This window comes from Rhinolophus ferrumequinum, chromosome X, assembly GCF_004115265.2.
Source record: "Rhinolophus ferrumequinum isolate MPI-CBG mRhiFer1 chromosome X, mRhiFer1_v1.p, whole genome shotgun sequence".
Taxonomy (NCBI): Eukaryota; Metazoa; Chordata; class Mammalia; order Chiroptera; family Rhinolophidae; genus Rhinolophus; species Rhinolophus ferrumequinum.
Genome location: NC_046284.1, coordinates 6147047 through 6169536, shown reverse-complemented (window position 1 = coordinate 6169536; position 22490 = coordinate 6147047). Strand labels below are relative to the sequence as shown.

At 53.2% G+C, this 22490-nt stretch overlaps 3 protein-coding genes across 3 annotated transcripts; all 3 read right to left on the bottom strand.

The window, feature by feature from the left end:
* Window positions 1-2904: 2904 nt before the first annotated feature.
* Window positions 2905-4705, bottom strand: LAGE3 (L antigen family member 3). The gene is made up of 3 exons (XM_033109110.1): window positions 4348-4705; window positions 3893-4021; window positions 2905-3659 (listed from the first exon to the last, which is right to left on the bottom strand). The coding sequence occupies exons 1-3, from the start codon at window positions 4527-4529 to the stop codon at window positions 3545-3547; spliced, it is 426 nt and encodes a 141-aa protein (XP_032965001.1). The 5' UTR covers window positions 4530-4705; the 3' UTR covers window positions 2905-3544.
* A 6920-nt stretch (window positions 4706-11625) lies between these two features.
* Window positions 11626-14463, bottom strand: UBL4A (ubiquitin like 4A). The gene is made up of 4 exons (XM_033108160.1): window positions 14307-14463; window positions 14019-14124; window positions 13596-13813; window positions 11626-13482 (listed from the first exon to the last, which is right to left on the bottom strand). Exons 1-4 carry the CDS (start codon window positions 14352-14354, stop codon window positions 13372-13374), a joined length of 483 nt encoding a protein of 160 aa, XP_032964051.1. The 5' UTR covers window positions 14355-14463; the 3' UTR covers window positions 11626-13371.
* Window positions 14464-15045: 582 nt separating this feature from the next.
* Window positions 15046-18932, bottom strand: SLC10A3 (solute carrier family 10 member 3). The gene is made up of 2 exons (XM_033108147.1): window positions 18145-18932; window positions 15046-16845 (listed from the first exon to the last, which is right to left on the bottom strand). The coding sequence occupies exon 2, from the start codon at window positions 16705-16707 to the stop codon at window positions 15277-15279; it is 1431 nt and encodes a 476-aa protein (XP_032964038.1). The 5' UTR covers window positions 16708-16845; window positions 18145-18932; the 3' UTR covers window positions 15046-15276.
* Between the last annotated feature and the right edge of the window lie 3558 nt (window positions 18933-22490).

Genomic DNA, 22490 nt, shown 5'->3' with positions numbered 1-22490 from the left:
GAAAGCCACCAGCAGCTTCGGCAGTGCTTCCATGGGGCCAAGGCAGTTGACTCTGGTGATAAGGATAGTTACACAACCGTATGTGCTTGGCAAAAGTCCTAGACCTGTATACCTTAAAAGGGGGAAGTTTACAGTATGAGAATTAGACCTCCCTAAACCGGACTTCAAACACAAACAAGTAAACAAAAAGAAGAGATAAAAGAGTAAAGAGAAAGCCACATGATCTAGAATAAGGATTCACGCTCAAAGGGAAGTTCCAGTGTGACAGTTGTGTGGGCAGGCAGCCTGAAAAGAACCAGGCAGGAACAGGAGAGAACATGCCAAGGAAGGTGGTTTTCCAAATGACCATTGTGAGATTACAGAAACTAAGCCAATGACAAACTAGGCAGTTTTTAACCTCAGGGGAAAAAGAAACCCTAAGAAGTGAATGGAACCATTTGGGGAGGAGGTAGAGTGGAAGGATCGTGGTGTAAAAGCTAAATTCTCATCTATCCATCATCAGTAATTAAGGTCTTAAGTCTGATTTCGTAAGAAAGGTAAAAAGAGACCCCTCCCCCCCCCCCGTAGTCACTACAGCTGCTGCATACTGTCAGGCGAGATTCTTCATCGCCATCATCATGACCCCATCAACAGCTTCTCTCTCCCTCCAGCTCACGATATCAGCGGTCTCCACGTTCTACAATGGTAGACTCTGTTCACGCACATGCAGTAACAGGGACCAGATTTACCCTGCCACTTACTTGAGAGACACCCCCAACCACACAAAGTATACGAAATAGGCTGTAAAGAAATCGGGTATCAGGGAATGAAGACCGGTGATCTCTGGCAAATGAGAGTTCAGCCACTTGCCCCAGCCGACTGTCGGGAGAGGGAGAGGAGTTTCCTGGCAGAGCCCAGTGGATACCCCAAGTTTAGGAGATGGACCTGAAATTCTCAGCTTCCACCTCTGGGGGAAGAGAAGAGAGCGGCAGAGGAAGAGGACCCTGCACACCTGCAGACGGTCCCGCTGGAGAATTCTGCAGACCACTGATCTGCACAGGTGTGTGAGGAAAGTACGCCAGGCCGGGGGAAGGACCACCCGAAAGGATGAAAGAGGATGATGCCCAGGGCTCAAGCAGGACAGGCACTAGAGGCTGTCCCCACCGGCCAGAATTGTTGCGACCTGCACAACACAAGCTGTGGGAAGGCGAGGGAGGCGGCGAGGGTTAAACTATAATAAAGAGACAGAGACTCATATATATTTAAATCACAGAGGACCAAGGGACTCGCAGCCTCAAGAGACTGGAGCCCCGAATTGGGTCACTGACAGTATTTATTGATTACAAACAATGCACATCACATGATTAGAGGCAGGGTCTGTGAAACTCTTACACCATTTCAGAAAAATGATTTCAATACCCAATTATTTGTCCCAAAGCAGCCGAAGCATATCGTCCCAAGATGACTAAGGTGCGGTATGCACCACCCTGGGGGAGAGAGTCTCTCGGGGTGAAACTGTCCCATGAGCTGAGCAGAAAGAGCTTGATCTTATCGCTCTAATGGGCCTGTCTCACAATAAGGTGAGAGGGAGCAGCAGAGGCAAGCAGCAGCTTCCCACAAGAACAAGAGGAAGGAGGGGCAAGGCTCCCTCCTATTATTTCTTATAACAGCTCATTGGGGTCCCAACGGGGTCCCGTCTGGCTTGAGTTGTCCCACCCGTGAGGAATCTTACTCGTCGTTGACCGCAGACCCTTCTCTTGAAGACCAGATGGAGAGACTCAGGATATTATAAACTCAATCCCAGAGAGGCACAGTCCCATAAATTCTTCTTTCCTTAGGGAAAGGTTGGGGGGGACAAACGGCTAGGCTGCTGTGTGACCACACAGAATGGTAAACCTCACAATTTGGGAGGCATCGGGCAGGGTGCTCAGGAGGAAGGGTCTTGCCTCAGTCGTGTGGGAAAAAAAAATGACTCCCACACTGAAAGGGCCCACGCAGCAAACCTTCAGAGCCAGACTCTAAAGGATCCGACTGTTTCCAGCATCCAGAACAAAGCTCAAAATATATGTCTAGGCCTACAAAGATATCCAGCCCCCAAGGGAAAATCATGTCTGGCATCCAATCTAAAATTACCAGGCATGGAGAGAAGCAGGAGAATCCAACGCCATAACGAGAAAAGATACTAACCAATAAAAGGCATCCAAATTGAAAAGGAAGTAAAATTGCCTTTATTCTGAGAAAACATGATCATCTTGGAGAAAATCTGACGGCACTTATAAAGGAGCTGCTAGAATAAGTAAATTTAGCAAGCAATGCAATGTATTTTATAGGGAGCTCATTCCTTCCAACGAAAGGCTTAACCAATTGTCCCAGCACTTTTCTTCACTGACCTGACACACTGCCAGTCAGCCCACAAGGCTCTGACTCTAGTATATCTGGGTTGTTTGCTCTTCTCATGCAAACTAAGTTTTTAAAAATATTTGCCAAGGAGACCCAGCAGTGGCAAGGAAGTGGGAAACCAGCATTCTGGTGGGAGGGTACATTTTCTGGAGAGCAATTCTGCACTGTAGATTGACAGCTTTAAAAAATAAATCATAAATATTTAACGCAGTAAATCTACCTCTTGGAATCCATCTTATGGAAACAATCATGTAAAGATTTATATGCAAGAATTCCATTGACTCATCCATTACCTATAATAGGACAAAAAAATTGAAAATACAGTTTTCCTGAAAATAAGACCAAGCTGGACAATCAGCTCTACTGTGTCTTTTGGAGCAAAAATTAATATAAGACCCTGTCTTATAGTAAAATAAGACTGGGTCTTTAATATAATAATATAATATAATATAATGTAACGTAATGTAATGTAATGTAATATAATATAATATAATATAATATAATATAATATAATATAATATAAAGACAGGGTCTTATATTAATTTTTGCTCCAAAAGACACATTAGAGCTGATTGTCTGGCTAGGTCTTATGTTCGGGAAACACAGTAATTTAAATGGCCAATAATTACATTATAATGTATCTTTTATGCCTCCATTCAATAATGCTTTTGAAGAATTTTTAGTGGAAACGTTCATGTTAGATTAAAAATATCAGTAAAAATACAAAATATTATACATTATGTATTATTGTTATACATTTACTATATAAAATACAGGTTTAAAACTAAGGAAAGATTCCAAAATGTTGACAGTAGTTAATACTGAACGACAGGACCCATCTTCCATTTCCTAAACTGTCTTCAGTTACCTGGTAGTGCTTGAATATCTGAATCCCAGACCTCTCCTCCAACCCTGGGACAAAGGCAAGAATATTAGGTGCTGTAGTTTAAAAGAAAATCAGACATGGAATAGTAGCTCAGTTGTTGTCTGCAGTAAGGACCAAACAAATGAAGTGAACCCCCAGTGTCCAAGGGCCGGTACAGGCAAAAGATTTAGGGCTCCATGATAAAGTGGCAACTACTGCAATAATTGCTGTCGTAGGAAGGATCCATTGCCTAGGATGGGACACAAGGTTGGGCCTCAGCCCCCTTTTCCTAGCTCAGGCTTAGCGGGAAAGAGGGGGCCCAAAGCGCTGCATGGTCCGCATCACCAGGGAAAGCTGGTCAAGAAAGTTGATGATGGATATTCGGAGGAGGCGAGAATCATCAGCTCTCCAGCGGCTAAATGTGAGGAAAAAAGAAAATCAAGTTAGAGGTGGTGACCCCTCCCCATCCTTGCTCTGCCCCTCAGGCATCTGAACCCTTTGCCGTCTCCATTACGACACCTCCCCCTTAGACTGCACCAAGTCCCTCCCCTAGACCTAACCCTTGAGTGTCTCCACCTCTCCCATAAAGCGCCTCTCGGTAGAGACTGGCCCTGCCACCCCCCACCTCCTGACCCTCCTAGAGCTTACACCGCTAGGACGCTGCCGCTCACTGTGAGCTCCTTCCGAACCGCCCCTGGGTGGGGTTCCGCATCTGGGGCCAGAGACCCACAGGCGATGTCAGCCTCCAAGGGGGACGGGAAAGGCACACTGAGGGCGCTGGAAATTGTGTCAAGGCACCATCCACAGAGACTTTGTGCCTCGGGTACCTTCTCTGGCCACCTTGACTAGTCTCACTCCCTTCAGGACTGCCTCCAGCACTCCCAGGGCACCCCAGGCCCTAATCCCCGCCCCCAGCCACCCCGTTCCCCACCTGCTCTCATTTCTTATCCTCCAGACTCCTCCTGGCCTGTATACCCCCAGGCTGCCCCTGGTTCCTTCTGTTCCCCTTTCCACACCCGCCGCGTCCGTCCCTCTGCACCCAACGCCCCCCTCCCCGCAGACAGCCCCCAGCGTATTCCCCGCTGTCCCTTCGGGTAGGATACAATGTATGTAGTCGGTTTCCCGGTCTTCTGGCCGTGGACGCTGCGTCTCCGCCCGGCTCTGGGCCATGCTGTGCTCGCAAGACTCGAGGAGCTCCGCCAGACGCTGGGGCCGCCGTGGCCGCACTGCCGGGGCCTCCCTGGCCTTCCCCTCCGCTGCAGCCTGCGTCTGCCGCCCGCTGCATGGCCGCGGCGCTCCGCCTTCGACCCCGCCCTCGGAGAGCTGGTCTAACCGACTGACTGCGCTCTCCGCGGGAGGCTGAGGAACTGCGGCTCCTTTCCGAAGCTCTGCCCCTTCGCCCTGACTCCGACCAGGAGGCCTGCCGCCACTGGGCCCTAGTAAGGACTCCGGGTGTGTGGTGAGTTCCCGGCAGCCCGTGGGCCCCGGGAGACCCTGTGGTGGCCTAGCCAATGAGCCCTCCCTCATGAAGCTCTGCCCCTAAGAGCAACATGTGGCCCCCAGTGTGCCCGCCTAACCCGTCTTGCCTTAGCCCCCTCCACCCACCTCGTGTGAGGCACCACACAGGTGGCTGCTTTCCCGCCCTGTCTCTTCCTTGGGCCCAATGTCCCCAAGAGATGTGGCTCAACGTACTTGCAGTGATTTGTGGAGGGAGGTGAGGTCCGGTAACCCACAAGGGATGGTGTTCTGCATCCCACCCCCATTGCCAATTTAAATGGGGAAACCAAAGGAGGCTTTAAAGGGGACGACGGCCCAATCATATCTGCATTTTTAGAAACGAAGTGGGCGGTGAGAAGGTCAAGCCTGACAGCAGGGAGACCCACACAGAGGCAAGGAGGGAAACAATAGGGACCTGAGATAAAGTAGTGGCAGTGCGAACAGGGCTAATGTCATCTGTGAAAAATCAGGATGCAGAACCAAAATCACTAAAATCCCAATTTAGTAAATTACCGTATACATGCACTGAAACTTAGAACAATACACCAAAATGTAAATACTCACTACCACTGTGTGACGGCACACTGGATTATAACTGCCATCTTGTGTTTGCCTGCAAATTTTTGACGATGACCTTATATGACATTTTTAATCAAAAATAAGTTCTTAAAGTGACATGAAATTTCTGACAGTGGTTGTCATGGTAGTTTTCTATTTTCCTCTTTTGTAATTATAAGGAAGGACATAAAGCTGAGCTATATCATCAAATCTTGTTGGATCTCCCGCTCAAAACAGCCCCTAATCAGTCCACTTTCTCTACTGCTCCATCGCTAGTCTCCAGTGGAAGCCACCATCTCTCCCTGAACAGCTTCCTATCTGGTTTTCTTCTACACTTGCTCCTCTAGAGCCTGTTCTCCACACAGAAGAATCAGGTCTTGATTTTTAGTATAAATCACATCATTTCACATCCCTGCTTAAAATCCTAAAACAATTTCCCATTGCCCTTGGAATCAAATCTAACCTCTTTGCTGTAGCTTATGTCAACTGATGGTTGTTGGCGCCAATTCAACATCACCTGGAATCCCCAGTTTGGGATGTAGTGAAGGACAATGTATTCAGCACAAAAAGCTTAATTGTGACACAGCCCAGCTGTGAGAATGTTCAATAGTGTTACAGCTCAATTATGAGACAACACAGCTGTGGAACAGCATGGCTGTGAGGTGGCTCTGGGGCAAGGCAGCCCCAGGGTGAGGGCCATCTCCAGCTAGACAGCTGTGCTCTGCTCCACTCCAGTCTGCTCCACTCTGCCCTTGCTCTTCTCCGCTCTGGTCCGCTGAGACTTCTTGTGTATTTGGTCTTCAGTGTTTCAGCTCCAGCCTGGGAAACACTCTTCAGTCTTCTGTGTAAAGGGAAAGTGCACTCTCCAAGACAGAAGTAAGTCTTGCCCCTGGTCCCTGATTGGTCCATCCTCATGCAAATGACACTCCAATTCCTCACAGTTTGATTGGTCCAAAAAGTACTGTCATGATTGGTTAGAATGGAGCTTCTCTGATTGGTGGGTGAAGATGCTGATGAGGGTGTAGTTACACAGCTCTGGTTGGATGGGGAAAGTTTCAGTCTTATTCGTTGAAATAGGATTCCAGGAACTACTTTATAAGGGTTGGCTCAGATGGCAGGAACACAGTACAGGCAGGCAGTTCAGTGTAGGCGTCTCCCAAAGCAGGGCTTGCATGAGAGGCCCCTGTTTAGAAATAGCTGCTAGGCTCTGTTTGATTTTTTTGTTTGTTTTTGTTTTTGTTGTTGTTGTTTTTTGAACCCAGTTATCCACTAAGATCCCTTCTTAGTAGGTATCTTGTTAGGATCCACACTTATAAAAGCCCTGGGTGACCTGGCTGCCAGCTCCTCCACACTCTACCCTCACCTGCCTGCTTCCTCATTCTCTGCAACCTCTGAGGGTTTTCTGTACTCCTGACCAGAGGTGACCCACCCCCAGTCCTTTGCACTTACTCTTCTGTTTGGAAGACTATCCCCAAACTTTCCCATGGCTGGCTCTTTCTTGTCATTAGGATCTTGGCTCCAATGTCACCTCTGAGAGGACTTCTGGGTCACCAGTCTAACATACTACCCCCAGGCATGCTTCATCACATTTGCCCACTTTAATATGCTGCATAGCATTTCTAATAATCTGAAATTATAACCTTGTTTTGTTCACTTCTATATTGTTGATATACCATCTCTAGTACCTTTATTTTTTTTGTTCAGTGCAGTTTATGCAATAGGTGGTTTGTTGCTTGTTGAATAAAACAGAGTATTACTAAGTACAAAACTCGATCGCTGTCATGGACCCAGCAATCTGCAGGTAGGAAGTTACTTCACAAATAGGAAACAACATATGTACAATGTTACTCATTATAACCTAATCGGTAACAGAAAGTTATTGGACACAATGTACATGTCCACCAGCAGGGAATTGGTGAAATAAACTATGGCACCTTCATGCAATAGTCCTAAGCAGCAATGGAAAGAAAAGAAGAACGAAAACCTCTAATGAGAAAGTGAAATGATTTGCAGGATACATTGTTATGTGAAAAAAGCAGAGTGCAAAGGACACACACACTCATGGACACACACGCACTCTCAGACACAAATACTCATTGGGAAAAAGACACAAGAAGGAGATACCCCAAACTAATGAAAATGGTCACCTGGAGGAGGTTGACATGGGTATAGCATTTCTTGGAATATACCTTTTTCTGTAGTTTTGACTTTGAACCATGTAATATTTTATATGTCCAAAAATATGTTTGAAAGAGTGAAAAAGATCAAATGCTAAAATTGAATAAAAACAAAAACAAATGAGGCTAACTGAATATCAAATTTATAACAAAACCATACAGAGAAAATAATTCGGGTGCCTTTTAAACTCAGCAGTCTGACTGTACTCCCTTCACGGGATGTATTCTAAGGACAAAAGTCACTGGCCTTACTCTTAAGATGTTTGTTGTTGGCAACGGTAGTGATGAGGTGACTCAAAGTATTTTGGGGGTACTTTAAGACAGACTCTATCTGTTAGAGCAAATGAGTAAATATATCTATGCTGTCGGGAATGAGAATTCTCACTGTGGAATAAGGGAAGGCGACAAAGAACTGTGACACTGGATTGAAATTGGGGATTGCAGTATGAACTCTTAAAAATATATTTCCTAGTTTTGTCCACTGAAAGAGTCTAGAAGCAATGACACCCTGATAGCAATGAGCACACCCTGCGCGCAGACCTTGGGTCCACGATGACATTCTCCACTAAAAGGAACCAGACCTTCTCGGAGAAATGGCTGATTCCAGGGCTGGGACAGGAAAAACCACAAGATGAGCCTGGAGTACCTCACTCTTAGGAGTTGATCACGTGGTCAAGGCAGCCTGCACCTTGACCACGTGATCAAATTGAGCCTCCCCAACAGTGCCATGGCCTGACCAGAAAGTAAGGAAGTGCTTTAAAAACTTGGCATGTCAAAGGGACATAGTTGTCAACCAGGAAGAACCAAAGCTAGAACAATTTGAGCATCCAAAAGGATATTAAACCTTTTGGAGAGGAGTATGACTGGAAGGGGGCACTGGGGAAGGTGCTGGAGTACTGGCAATATTCTGTATTTCGATCTGGAGAGGATAGATACATAGGTGTATTCACTTTAAAAATCCATCAAGCTGTAAAGTGATGATTTATGTACATTACTGTACGCATGCTATAGTCCAATAAAAACTGCCCCCTAAAATGACACTCTTGGATTCTAAGTTGTTGAATAATAATAATAATAATACATCCACTGTGATAACTGTGATAACTGAGCAAAGAGAGCAGGGAAAAAGGAGAAATGCCAACTAATAATTGTAGAAAGAAAGAATCAGAAAACCATCATTTGCAGCTACCAATGCAATTTATTCAGGGAAGAATCATCTTTGGATGGTGAAACCATTAGATAAAGGCTGTTGGGGAAGAGAATATTCACAGGGTCTCAAGGTATTACCCCAGATTACTTGTGCATTAAGAAGGGAAAAATGCAACTTTGCCACTGAGAGACCTGGCAGCCTCCACCTTGACCATGCGATCAAACCAACAAAGCCCCCCTAAGAGTGGGACAGCCTGACCCCCGTGCCTCCTGATGGTGGGGGTGGGGGGAGGGAAAGACACAGCACGCCCTTGGCAGTGCTCTAGTCAAAATGCTTAAGCTGAATCTAATGAGGAAGGACTCAGGCAAATCCAGACTCTGGAACATTCTACAAGGCAACAGCTCTGGATTATTCCAAAAATATTGTTCCCTGATTGCCTATGGAGAAGGGAGAGTTGGGAGAGGCAAAGGTAGCTTCCTGCTTCCTGTCATTAAAAGCCTGGCTGAGTGACATTGCCATTCATCCAGGCAGGCTAATGTGGGTGCCAAGAGGAAGGGAAGTGTGTCTTCCAGTCCCAGTGTTGCCAGCATTTGGGACATGACAGGCACTCAGTGAATGTGTGCTAAAAGCGTGAATGAGATGTCTGCAGGAGAGCCAGGAGCTGTCTCACAATCACACCACAGACGTGGCAGTGAAGGTGGACAAGCTCCCCTGAAAGAAGAGAAGGACTCCAGGGACAGATCCCTTGTGGGGACAGAGTCCCAGAGAGCAGTTTCCAGGCTCTCGGCCTCACTGGAAAGGTGCTGGCTTGGGTAGTAGACGGCCATCAGCTGTGGCCAGTTAGCCATTAGCCACTGATATAGCTACCGTGGCTAGGTTGGTTGGTTGGTTGGCAGGCAGAGAAGCGGACAGTAGGTTGCGGATCATGTGGATCCTACTTCATGTGTCTTGCCCAGCCGCCAGTGAGACTGGGGTGCAGGAAGAGCCCTTGTTAGGGGTGCTAGCAGATGTTTGCTCCCTGTGTCTCCAACCCAGCTGCCAGAGAGTATATAGTGGTCTGACTCCTCTATCTATGGCTCCGTGGGTGGTCCTTTTTGGCCTCACCATATCCTGCGTTCTTGTGCGGGGAGCGGGAGCAGAGTCCCTGCATGACAGCCCTGGAGCCCCCCGACATTAAGAGGTGATGTATGTGTGTATGTGGGGTTGGACAGGGGAAGAACCAGCAAAGGAGCCAGAGAAGGAAGGAGCAATGAAGTGGAAGAAAAAGCAGGAGAGTGAGTACAGAAGACAGCAAGGGATAAGGAATGCCAGAGTCATTTGGTTACCCCGAGAGGGTGGGAAGGGGGTCAAGTTCCCAGGAGCTCAGGGAGGCAGGCAGCTCTAGCTGGGCCCTGGAGGTGGACAGGTCCATTGTCTCTCCTGCAAGCTTTTCAGAGCTCGTAGTCTGAGCCTAGCCACAGCTGTTGCATCTGCTTCAGGACTGCCTGTCCTGGCTAAGCAGTGCCCCTGCTGAAACTATAGGAGATGGCAAGGCCTGGTTTTGGCCAGGCATGCATGGGAGGCCTGAAAGGTGTCGGCAAATTGTGGGCACAGCTAATCTGTCACTTGGGCACTTCCAACTGAACAAGCCCACCCCAAAGCTAATGCTGCTGTCCTCTGTGTCTGCCCCCCTCCCTGGGCCTTTGGGAAACGGCACCACAAGCATCTCAGTCCAGGTGCCAGACCATTTCTGTCTGAGAGGCCACCACTTCTCCTGGCTTCTCCTAGTGTCATCACGATCACAACAGAGCCTGCAAGTTGCACCATGTCCCTGGGGGGCAAGGACTGCTCAAGGCCCCTCCTCGAGGCAATGGGTGTCAGGGCCCCACAGTGGGCAGAGGACAGGGAGGCACGCCCTCCTGGGTTGCCACTTGGTACAAAGGGACTGCAGAAAAACATTTTGCTGCGTGTTGCAGGATGTCAGCATTTGGGGCCTGCAGGTGTACATGGGGCCATCTCCAGACTCCAGAGGCTAAGGTGGAGTGCAGCCTGTGGTTGCTGCGTCCTCACGTGGAGTCCCTCGTCTCCTGTCATGATGGCACAGGGCCTGGACCAGAGCCTCCTGGCCCTGAACCCCCGGGGCCTCCTCCCATCTCTCACTCCTGCAGCTTTTCCTCCCTCTCCTGCCTTCCCTTCCCCATCTGCCTGTCCCTGCTGTGCCATACACAAGCTTCTGAATTGACGGTTCCCTCGTCACCATCACCGCCTCCTCCCCTCCCCTTGCAACTGCTTCTGGCCCACAACATCGGCAGCCAACTTGTTACTAACGCAGAGGAGGCTCCGTCCTGCTCTCACTTTGCCTCTTGGCAGCACTGGACAGCTTCCCATGTGGAGGGCATTCTTGGCTTCTGACTCTGAGCTCTCCCCATGGCCTTTCGTCTGCAGGTGTTCCTGGCCTCTACTGCATCTTCAGTTGATCCCCAAGGCCTAGTCCTCCCCTCTCTTTTCATGCCCCCCACTTTGGGAAGCCACCTCATCTGTCATCACAGCATCTAGGATGTCCTGTCTACAGATAACTCCCCACCATCGTTGTAGAAGGCTGTAGAGGGCTCTGGCATCAGACTGGGCCTGGGTCCCAGGCAGTGCTTCCTTCAGCGGGGCTCCCATCATACATCCTGAAGACTCCACTCGTGTCTCCCCGCTCAGTTCCTGACCCCTTGCCCAACTGCCCAGCAGATGGCTCCTAACTACCAGATGATTCTGCCACCCCCAAGCCGGGAGCCACTGGCCCAAGGGACTCAACAGCGACCATCTCTAGGGTCTATCTGAAATGTGCATCTGCATATGTCACTCCCCTGCAGTGGACAGTTGCTGTTTGGGGCCACTGTTCAGCTCTCTCCAAGAACCTGGCTTTAGTTGAGAATGACCCTCTCCCTCCCACAGCCCACAGATGTCCAGGGCGCTGGCATCCCACCATCCAGCTCACCCCGGCCAAAATGATTGGAGGCACGACCCAGTACTGACCAATGAGAGGACAGCATTTATTTGCTGGAGGTGGGAAAGAAGTGTGAGAAAGAAGCTATACTACAGGGTGCGAAGGTGCTCCTTGTTGGAAGGTGCTCCTTGCTGGCTGTGAATGAGGGATTCGGTGGAAGCGGAAGGCAGCCATCTTTTGATCCTGAGGCGGCGGCCTGGGATGAAGCAGACACTGCAGAGTGCAGAGGGGAGGTAGGAAGAAACTGGGTATTTGGTAAAATTGTTCATCTGCTGCCAATACCCCTGGACTTCTCAGTTTTGTAAACCGGTAAGTTTCCTTTATTGTTTAAACCAATTTCCTTTATGGTTAAACCAGTTATTGGAAACCAAAAGCAGCCTAGCTAATAGTTCTTTTTGGATCAAAGTCTCACATTCACCTTTAGTGCTATTTAAAATTTCAACATAAACTTCCTGACTCAATATAAATGAGAGCATTGGCAAGTCTGTCACATGAGCTGCCAGACGACACAGGCTCCTAAGCTGGCCCTGCTGTTTGTTCCCAGCTCTCAGGTGGGGCCAGGGGCTTCTGTCTGCTCTTCAAAGCCTTCATCCATTGAGCCTCTGTCTGTCTTCCCAGCCCAGGGACCCAGCGTTTGCCCCACGAGGCCCAGGCAGGAGGGCCTCACGCAGGGAGGGTGGCGGGGCTGGAGCGTCCTCCTGTGCACGTGGCTTCCTTCCAGCCTTGGCTGCCCTGGGTGCCCCCTTCCAAGGAGCAGGTGCTTGGATGATGTCTAGTGCCCACACCAGGCAGGGTGGGATGACCAATGTCACCAGCCTCTGCTTCTGCCCCCTCCCTGGTATCCCAAGGTTTCTTCTCAGGCAGTGAGGGGCGTACAAGGTGAAAAGTTCCTGTGCACTTGTGGCCAGGGAGGGTCCGCTTCCACACTGCGGGTGAGTGCATGGTGTTGGGGCCTGGCTCTGGCACTTCACCCACCATCCCTAAAGAGCAAGAACTGCCCGCGTCCACAGGGAGAGAAGCAGAGGGGGTACCCAGGGAAGAGCTGTGACAGGAAGGGCCAGGACACCACACTTCTGGGCCACAGTGGTCACTGATTGGCTTTTGGCCTCAGTTTGTTTGGAGAACACAAAGGGGAAGACTGCTGCAGACCCCCACCCCCCAGGGCTGGGGTAAGGATGAAGGAAATTGAATGAGGTTTAAGGAGTGGCCCTCACTGGGCAGAGTCAATGACTGGGGACGCACGTGGCACAGGGACTTGCCTGAGGTCACACCACAGAGCTGGGCGACGTTCATCCCCGACTCCCCAACCTTTCCCACGTCGAGTGCACACGGGTTGCAGCAGCTGAGGGGCCCAGGGCTGGCTGTCACTTGGCTTCCTGCCAATGCTGGACCTGCCAGAGGTCTGGAAAGGAGTCACTTGAGGGTTTATTCTCAGTGGGCTTAACACGAAATGTCAAAGCCCATCCCTCAGAACCTTCTGAACAGCCCCTCTCTCCTCATCCTGAGGCACTTCTAGAAGCCGGATGGACTCGGATTCTGGCTCCCCCACTTCACTGCCAGGAACCTCGGCGATCTCACCTTCTGTGCGAGGTGTGGGAGCAAACCCAGGTCAAGTGCTTTGAGTGGTGCCTGGCACCTAGCAAGAGCTGGGTACAGGTACCTGGTTACCTGCCAGCTATTATTATTATGAGCCAAATTGCAACATGAGAACACATTTAATGCTACATGCAGCTTGCAGCCTGGCTGGGCTCATCCCCATACTCCATGAATCCTATTTGGAGAATCCCTTCTCCACAGCTTCAGTGACTTCGGGGTGCAGGAAGCGGCTAGCTAAACGTTCGATGTCATCCAGGGTCAGGCGGCTGAGGGACCTCTCATAATCCTGAGAAGAGAAGGCCAGAGGATTCAGGGATTGCCAGTGGGGGCACACAAGGGCAGAGGCCAGGGCTGGGAGCAGCTGGGGCAGGAGGGGCCAGCCCAGGCTAGCCTTCTCACCCTCTGTAGTTGATCCAGGACTCTGCTGGCATCTGCAGCACTGAAGTGGCGGGCCAAAACTTTGGCAATCAGCTGCCAGGCCGGTGGACGTGGGGGTGGGGCCTCGGTCAGTCTGCAGGCGGCGGTACTTTCTTCCAGTAACACCTTCTCCAGAGGTTTGACCACTAGGTTGAGCTTGGAATTGGGCCCAATGCTGTAATCGGAGAGTCTTTTCCCATCTGCCAAAAAGAGATGGATGAAGTCGTTACCCACAGCAGTGGGGGTGGACTCAGAGAGCTGCGGCATCTGGCTCAGGAGGTTCTGCCACCGACCGGAGGGTCAAGTCGCTGCCACCCCATCCATCACAGTGCACCCTGGCTCGGCCTGGACACCCGGTCCCCCGACCTCCTGCGGGGCTCCCTGGGTATTTCCTCTCCCCGTTACCTGCCAGGGCCTTGCCCTTGAACAGCAGCCGCTGCTGGCGCACCGGGACGTTCAGCTTCTCCGAGACCACATGTTTCAGCGTGGACACCAGCTCGTCCTCCGACACCTGGCCAGGCCGAGGGTGGGAGCGGCGGTTGAGCCCGCGGCCCCCGCTAAGGGCAGCTCTCTCGGCCTCCCCGGCGCGGCTGGCCCGCCCGCCCCATCCCCGCCCTCGGCCCGGCCCAGCGCCCGGTGGGGGGAGGGGGGTGTGCGCTGGCCGGACCAGCGGCGGAGACCCGGCGACGCTACCTGCAGGCTGCACTCGCGGCCCTGGAGTGCCTTCACCGTTAGCTGCATGGCGGCCGCGGCGTCCACTCCCGCGGGCGTGCACCCCAACGGTCCCCGCCGCCGCCCCGGGCGCGCGCCGGAACAGCCCGCCGCCGCCGGAAGCAGTGAGAGGGGCGCGCCCGTCGCTCTGGCTCCGCCTCCGCCCCGCCCCTTCCCTGTCACCCTCGCTGTCCCGCCTCGCACCCGCACCGGGACACCCCAGGCTGACAGGTCCCCCCTGGCGACCGTGCTGGAGGGCTCGCCAGGATGGGTAGGAGGACTGAGCTGGGCCAAGTGGGCTTCGTCTGGGGGCCGCTCGCCCGCCTGGGGCCTGGCCCGCCCTGAGTTCCCAGCCTGTTAGTGGAGCAGGTCTGGGCAGTTGCCAAGTCACCGTCTCCCTGGAGTCAACAAAGGGCCCCGCCCTGCCACGCCTGCCCCACTGCCCAGGGGCCTTCTGCCCCCTCCTTTCTAGTCTGGGGGCGGAAAGCCAGCTGAGCTTGGGAAGAGGCAGGGGAGCCAGGCCTCTGTCCTCATCCTCCCACCGCTCATTCTAGAACAGAGAGGCCCACCTCTCACAGAGAGGGGATGGAGGGGAAGGAGGGCTGAGAGAGAAAGTGTGCATAAGTCACCGTGGCACCCAAGCCAGTCCTCCACCCTGGCCCACACCTACCCAGTCACACCCTTCGGACACCAAAGGGCAAAGATCAGAAGGGACCCAAGCTTGCTTCTCTCTTTTATTGAAATATATTTTCTGGGCAGTGCCCACCTACCTAAATCAGCAAGGCCTCTTTGGCACTGAAAGCTGGAGAATAAAAAACCAGTAAAAAAAATAAGCCTGGATTTTTTCTGAGTGCATAGTGCATGAAAACTAAAGGCCTTTGGTACACAAGAACTGTGGGGACAATAGGTGGAGGCAAAGGGCTGAGGGTGGCCAAAGCTTGACCCAGGGGCCTCAGGGAACTGGGAACAGGCTGCTATAGATGAAGTGGCCAATGACCAAGGCCAGCATCTCTGAGGTGCCACTCAGTGCTACAATGAAGGGGGCCTGGGAGGCGTAGTCAGCCTGAAGGCGGCGGAGGGACAGCTGCAGCATGGCCAAGGCCAGTAGGCTGTTCTGTACCCCTACCTCAATGCTGACTGTCCGCCGTTGGGCCACTGGCAGCTTTAGGCATGTGGCCAGGCAGTAGCCTACCAGCAGGCCAACCAGGGGCACAGTGAGGCCCACCAGCACGATGGGCAGCCTGACGTCTGCCAGGATGAAGACCCCCATGTGGTAGGCGAGGACGAGGCCGCCCAGGAGCAGCACAAAGCTGAAGGGCTTGATGACCTGCAGCAACAGCTGGGAGAGCTTGGGAAGCTTGGACTTGATCAGCACGCCTGCTGCGATGGGGATGGCGACGAACAGCAGGCTCCCCAGGATCTTGGAGATGGGCACGTGGAGTGTTTCGTGGATACTCAGCAGGCGGCTGTAGACAGCTGAGGACAGTGGCAGTAAGCCAGTGGCAGCCACTGTGGAGATGAAAGTCATGGAGATGGCCAGGGTGACATCCCCTCCCAGGAGGAGGCTGAAGAGGTAGCTCCCGCCACCGCCAGGCGACGAGCAGGTGATGATGAGACCCAGAGCAAGGGCCTTGGGCAGCATGAAGACCTTGGCCATCAGGAAAGCATAGAAGGGCATGACTAGAAACTGGCCCAGGAGGCCCAGCAGCATGGGCTGGGGGCTCTGCAGGAGCTCCTTCAGAACCCTGAGCTCCACTTTGCACCCGAATGAACACTTGTTGACAAAGATAAGAGGCAGGAGCAGGTAGAGTATTGGGTTCTCGGAGAAGTGGACCTGGTCGGCGCCAAGGATGGCGGGGGCATCTTCGGCAGGCAAGACCTTGATGCAGAAATCTCTCCGCTCCTCGATCAGCACAGGTGGGGTCTGACGGGGATCCATGAGCCGGATGTGGAGTGGGGCTTGCCCGGACAGGCCTGAGTAGATGCTCACCACAAAGCCGCCGCCGCCGCCGCCCCAGGTTATGGCACTCACATTCTTGATGGTCAGCACCTCGGTGTCCAGGGAGGTGACGCTCAGCACCGGGCTGGACCCTGCCCGGTTGCCCTGGCCCGGGTACTGGCTTGAGATCACAATGATGCCCTCGCTCTTCTCTGGGAATTCGAACTCCACCACGGAACCATCCCCGATGCTCAAGTAGCGGCACCCTGGCCGTGGCCCAGGATGGCCAAGCGCCGTGCTGACGTTGGCGCAGGCTGCTCCCTGGGCCCCCCACGGTAGGCTGACAAGCAGCACGGCAGCCCTGAGCATGCCCAGGGGGGCTGTGCAACGACTGCCACCTCTCAGGCCAGGCCGTGACTGGGAGCTGCCCCTCCGAAACACCATGGCTCCTTCCGGAGGACGGTGTGCCCAGGTCCTTTGCAGCTTAGGAGAGCAGCCCCACTGGTGCCTTCAGGATGTCTTGAGAAGGGTCCATGGGTAGGGCCTGGCCCTGTTTTGCCTTCCTTGATGGCAGAGCTCTTCCTGGGGAGAGAAAGCACACAGAGAGGTGGCTGGTGAGGGTGAGCAGCAGGAAGCCCAGGAGCGTGGGGACCTGGAAGCTCACTGCTGAGAGATCCAGCAGGGCCCCCTGCCCCAAGCCTGGAAACAAAAAGGCAATGCCTAGTGCTGGCCCTTGAGTGCCATTTGGCTGTCCCCTCCCCCAGCACACCTGCCTCAAGCTTGCCATCCCTCACCCAGAGGGGCCACCTACAGGTAGATAGGAACTCGCGATCAGCCTGCCTACACCTGCTGACTTCCCTGGGCTTGCCCCCAGCACGGTGACCCTCTGGAGATGTCCTGATATCAAGGGATTCTAGAGAGTCACCCCCGATCCTGTCACCACTAGCCTGCTCCGCACCACCTTCAAGACACACTACAGCAGAGCCACATCCAGCAGTGCCACAACCAGGATGAAATCTCTGAAAGGTTGCCCAGCGATGACAAAGAGACAAGCCTGAGGAGAGCAAAGGGTGCTGATGGGAAAGATGGGCTCAGGCCAGATCAAGAGGCCATTAGAGAGCGGGTTAGGGTGGCTAAGTGTCATCCTCGGGCAGAAAGCGACCAGCAAAGTGGTGTGGGCAGTGGGGGCCATCAGGCCAAAGGCTGATGTCCACCACTGACATGCAGCTGTGGCTACCTGGCCTACCCTACCTGCTGCCAGCAGTGTGATTGGGGTCCTGGGGGAGGGAGCAGGGAAGTTGCTGGAAAGGGCAGCAAGAGGGGGTCTGACAGGGCCACGTGTCTGCTGGGGGGCTGCTTCTCCTTTTGTCAGTTCCCACTCCTCTGGCGGTCCCGGAACTGGAGCTCCTACAGCCACTGTGTCACATCTGAGAGGCTTTGCTTGGAGTCCAGGGGCTCCTCCCCAGGCCCACATGCAATCCTACCAGAGCCTGGAACTCCCAGTGGGACTATGAATGATTCTAGGAAGGAGGGGGGCCTCGGGATGAAGAGGAGGTTCGCCTCTTTCTACTTCTCAATTTGGCCGGCCTCCGCCCTATTGTCACATCCCCTGCTGGAACTGGGGCAACTAGGATGGGGACACAATGGTTTTTCATCACTGCTGTTGGTTGCCTCATGCCCTGCAGTGTCCCAGTCCTGGCAGAGGCCCCCCGCCTCGATAGATCCTATCAGTCTTTGGCCCTGGGCTCCCTCCTCGGAGACTGGGGAGCAAGAGCAGTAGGTGGAGGGCAGGTTAAGCAAAAGGCTCATCTGTGGGAAAGGTTCCTCTCTACCCCCCTGGGATGCCATGGCCTCTGCTGGTTTGGAGTGTGGGTCACTTACCCTGGAGGCTTTGATCCAGCCTTGTGTCCCACCGCTGAAGAGGGAGGCAGGAAAAGCAGAGGGAGTATGAGGAGCAAAGTGGAGGGGAGTCACAGGGAAAAGACGAAGGCACACGGGACTGCAGCCACCGTGGTGGCGTGAATCAGTTCAGAAGGGAGAGGAGGCTAAGGGCCATTCACCCTGTCTTTCCAGTACAGCTGGCGGCTTTGAGTCACTGCACGAGGGGTCTGGCCCAGATCCCACACCATTTCTGCTTGAAGGTTTGGAAGACTTTGAACAGATGCACCCCAAGGCAGGGAAGAGAACCCCGGGCCGGCCGCTTTCTCCACACCGGCCGACTGTTCGGTGTTAGGGCAGTCGTCAGAGCTGACCCGGGGCTCCTCCCTACCTGGGAGTCGGGAAGTTGTCGGATTGGTCACCAGCAGAGCTCGGCGCGAACCCGGGAGTGAGGGAGGGAAGGGAAGGCGCACCGTTGCCGGGCTCCCGCTGCCGCCCCGCAGCTGACACACCAGCGACCCGCCCGGCGGTCCCGGGGTTGCAGCGGGGGAGTCCTCACGTCATTCACAGGCCCCGCGATCGCGCCAGGCCTCACCAACACGGGCGGCGGCCCTTCCACACCGGGCCTGGCCGCCCGCCCGGGCGAACACGGAGCCGGGCCGGGGCCAGAGGCCGCTGTCCGCCCGCCCTTTCCGGCCCGAGGCTCTCACCTGCCGCTACAGCCCCGGAGCTCGGCGCGGGCGCCAGCGCCTGCCGGGCCGGCGGACGCTTGCGAGCTCGGCCCGCTGGGGCCCCGCCCCACTCGCCTTCGGCCCCACCTTCAGCCCCGCCTCGCGCGCGCGCTCCGCCTCCACCGCGGCCGCCGGCTAACCCGAGGCGGCTGTGGCCGGTTACAACCGGATGTGACGGGTCTGGGAGCGACAGGCTGGCGCAAGCACACGAGCCTGGACACCTTCCGGGTCGCTGTTGGTCGGCGCTGGGCGCGGCTTCTTGTAGTGCTGGAGCTGTGGGTCCGAGTCTTCTGTGATTGCCGCCGCTGGGGTGACCGGCTCCGGGTAGGGGCCCCAGTCATTCCCAAACATTCTGCGACCTCTGGGGGCAGTGGGACACAGGCTTAGCCGTTAGCAGAGCTGGGATGCCCGGACTCAGGGTTTCGGTCACGTTTCCGGGGGCCCAGCCCCGGGGCCCGAGGGCCGGGTCTGACCAAGCCGGACTCTGGGTCCCCGGCTCGGCCTGGTTCCACCTCCCTTCGTTCAAGAATAGACCAAGCGCCTATTTGCACACTGTGGAACATCAGTGGACTTGTCCACCTTTCAAAACTACTTGGCGCCACCAACAAGGTCCGGAGGCTTCTCAGAAGAGGAATGCAAATAGATGGCATACGGATGGGCAGAAAGGTGGTGAGGGTGTGCACAGGACATGGGACGACAGTGAGCCAGCGGAGAGTGGAGGGGCATTTGCATTCAGTCTGCCAGTGGGTCAGTGGATACTCACTGCTCGGGAAGAACCTGCTGTCACGGCTGTGATGGAGGCCACCGGTCCCTAAAGTTGCAGGGACTTACCCCCGTGAGGTGCACAAAACAGACACATCGTTGAGAATGTCTTAAAAAACATCGTCTCTACTTTTATTTTTTTCAAATAAATAGTAATTTTAATAAAAACCTATTAAACTTATTTAAATACATTTTATTTTAAAATTTATATTTGTGTTTTATAAAGTTCAGATTCGTACATGCTTATGATACATAAGCAGATATACACATGGTGGGTATGCACACTTAGGAGGGTTTGATTTATGTCAGTGATCAAACACACTCAGAAGTCATAGCTCTAGGCTGTTCTTTAGCCTCAGAGGAGGCGTAGGCTGTTTGTGTGTGTGTGGACCTAGTGTCCTGGAACATTGGCACTGTCCCGCTCAAATGGGGTTGAGGGGTCCTGATAGAAGCAGGCTGGCACAAGTGAGAGGGCTGGCCTTGGCACAGCTGCATTGAAGACTGGAGTCTGCAAAAGGGCGGTGGGGTTAGGGCTGTCCGAGGACAGGGTAAAGCTGGCCAGCGGGAGGAGGGGAATGTGTCCAGGGGAAGAACCAGGGACGGAAAACCTAAAAGATGTGCCCCGTGAAGGAAACCTGTGTTTTTATATTCCAACCGAATGGGAATTGCTGTCAGGTCAAGGAGAGCAAATGCAGCCAGAAGGCTGCTGCCCGTCATCGTCAGTCACTTCCCTAAGAAGCCAGAGTGGGCTGCTGGGGTGTCTGACATGAGGGAATTTGGAGGCCTTCTCTGCAGGCAAAAGGGATAGCTAAATTAAAGGCAAGAGAATGTTCATAGTTTATTTACCAAATTAATAATTTACCCAAGAAGAGGAGGAAGGACTCTACAAAAAAAGTCAAAGATATCTAGTTTCAAAAGAAGTCACTGGACTGAGAGAACAGATTAAACAAATGATAGTGACAGCCCAAGCAACATACGTGCACTGCAGATGGGCGAGCTGCCACAGGACTACGTAATAGGGTCACGCTGGTGACCATGAGGAGTGCCTACCCCCTGCTGTCCTGGCAGGGGCCTCCAGGAATACTATGTGGCGAACAGGTATGCATGGAAGGCATGTTCTATACCAGCACAGGATGGGATGCATGTAGTATTTACAGGGAAGTATAGTGCCTGCCCAGCCTTAGGTTACAGCCCCTCAATTTCCTTTGGGGGAACCACCTCTCCTCCACTCCGTACACAAGGTTTGCATGTGGGTGACCCCGTACTGTGGCCTCTGGGGTGGGCACATCAGAGCCACATAGACTGATGCAAGGATAAACCCATAATCCCGTCTGGACCAATGAGAGTTAGTCCCCAGGGACTTGTACTGGAACTACTGGGAAGGTGGGAGCTCTTTAGGCTGAGGTTGCTAAACTGGGACCTCTATGATTGCTCCCCTTATGTTGGGGATACAGCATATTTGAAAAGGAATTATACAGAGACAAACAGCCAAGAGATGGAGAGAGCCCATGACATTGGAGCTCGAGTCCCCAGGGGCTTTGGGGTGCATCACAGGAGCAATAAGTCTCCCTCCTGTCATAACTTACTTATTTTTGCTTCTGCCAGTTTGAGTTGGGATTCTGGCACTTGGAACCGAGGATGTCATAACTCATAAAGGGCAGGACTGCGCTCCACACCGCCATCCGCTTCCGAATGTGTGTGAGGCCAAGTGGGGGATAAAGCTGGCCCGCTGTTTCCATCCATGTGACTCTGGCGACCCCCAGTGCGGGCACAGCCCCCTGAGGAGTTAGAGGCTATCACTGGGGCTCATGCCCACGTTGCCAGCATGCAACTGCCCGGCCCAGGGCGGGTCCTTGGTGAATGTGTGGGGATGGTCAGGCAGTCACAGTGGCTGTTTGAGAGGTACAGTGGGGTCTACATGCCTCCCAGCCTTGCAGTACAGACCTTCAGTGAGGTTCCGTTTCATTTGATCACTGTGGTAGCCTGATGGGGACACTGGGGTTCACTTATACTATTCTACTTTGAGGGATGTTTGAAATTTTCTGTAAGAAAACAACGAACATATGTATGACACTATAATGGTAGGTACACATCGTTACATATTTGTCAGACCCACAGACTGTCCAACACAAGAGGGAACCCTAATGTCCACTTTGGGCTTTGGGTGATGGATGTCAGTGGGGTTGGGTGTGTATGTGGGAACTCTGTCTCTGTACTTCCTGCTCACAGGGAAAGCGCTTGGCACAAGGTCAGGCTGGGTGTCAGCTTCCATGATCACCATCTCCCGGGCAAGCAGCCTGGGCCTTCCTCGTGTCTCCGCTTCCCTGACTCTTCCCGCTTTTGGCAGCACAACCAAAGCCTCTCCCTCCCGGGCTGTCCATTCCTCTTCTGCCCGCTCCTTAAATCTTTTGTTTCTCGACACTGTGCTTGCACTCGGGCAGCACTGAACCCCTAGAAAGCAGAGGCTCAGGAAGCCCACCTCCAGAGCAGGATGTATAAATCCATCACCCTGGCCACGGGCCCCTCGAGGTTGCTTGGCTGGCGCCCCGATTCTTCACATATAGGAAGTTCAGAATGCCTTCTCTTCTTTTTCTGACCCCAGACCACTTCTGCAGCCCCTGGATGTGGTATTCTAGCAAAACTCCTAGTAGTTTCTTGCTGATTCTTGATGAATGAGGGGAAATATAACTGTCATCTGTGAGAAATGCCAAATAGCCCATGTACTTGGCCCTTCGCAGCCCTGAGTTCAAAGGCATCCAAAGTTGAGTGCTGCAGGGAGACACACTAGCTCCCGAGGAAGGCTGGGTGTAGGGGGGAGGCACCTGGACTAGTTTTAATCCTCACCCGTGTCCTTAC

Coding starts and splice junctions, on each gene's coding strand:
- LAGE3 (XM_033109110.1), bottom strand. CDS start 4,529: ATGCAGCGGGCGGCAGACGCAGGCTGCAGCGGAGGGGAAGGCCAGGGA. Junction 4,022..4,347: donor GGAAACCGACTACATACATT/GTATCCTACCCG, acceptor CACAATTTCCAG/CGCCCTCAGTGTGCCTTTCC. Junction 3,660..3,892: donor AGCGGCAGCGTCCTAGCGGT/GTAAGCTCTAGG, acceptor CCTCACATTTAG/CCGCTGGAGAGCTGATGATT.
- UBL4A (XM_033108160.1), bottom strand. CDS start 14,354: ATGCAGCTAACGGTGAAGGCACTCCAGGGCCGCGAGTGCAGCCTGCAG. Junction 13,814..14,018: donor CAAGGGCAAGGCCCTGGCAG/GTAACGGGGAGA, acceptor TCTTTTTGGCAG/ATGGGAAAAGACTCTCCGAT. Junction 13,483..13,595: donor TCCTGGATCAACTACAGAGG/GTGAGAAGGCTA, acceptor TTCTCTTCTCAG/GATTATGAGAGGTCCCTCAG.
- SLC10A3 (XM_033108147.1), bottom strand. CDS start 16,707: ATGGTGTTTCGGAGGGGCAGCTCCCAGTCACGGCCTGGCCTGAGAGGT.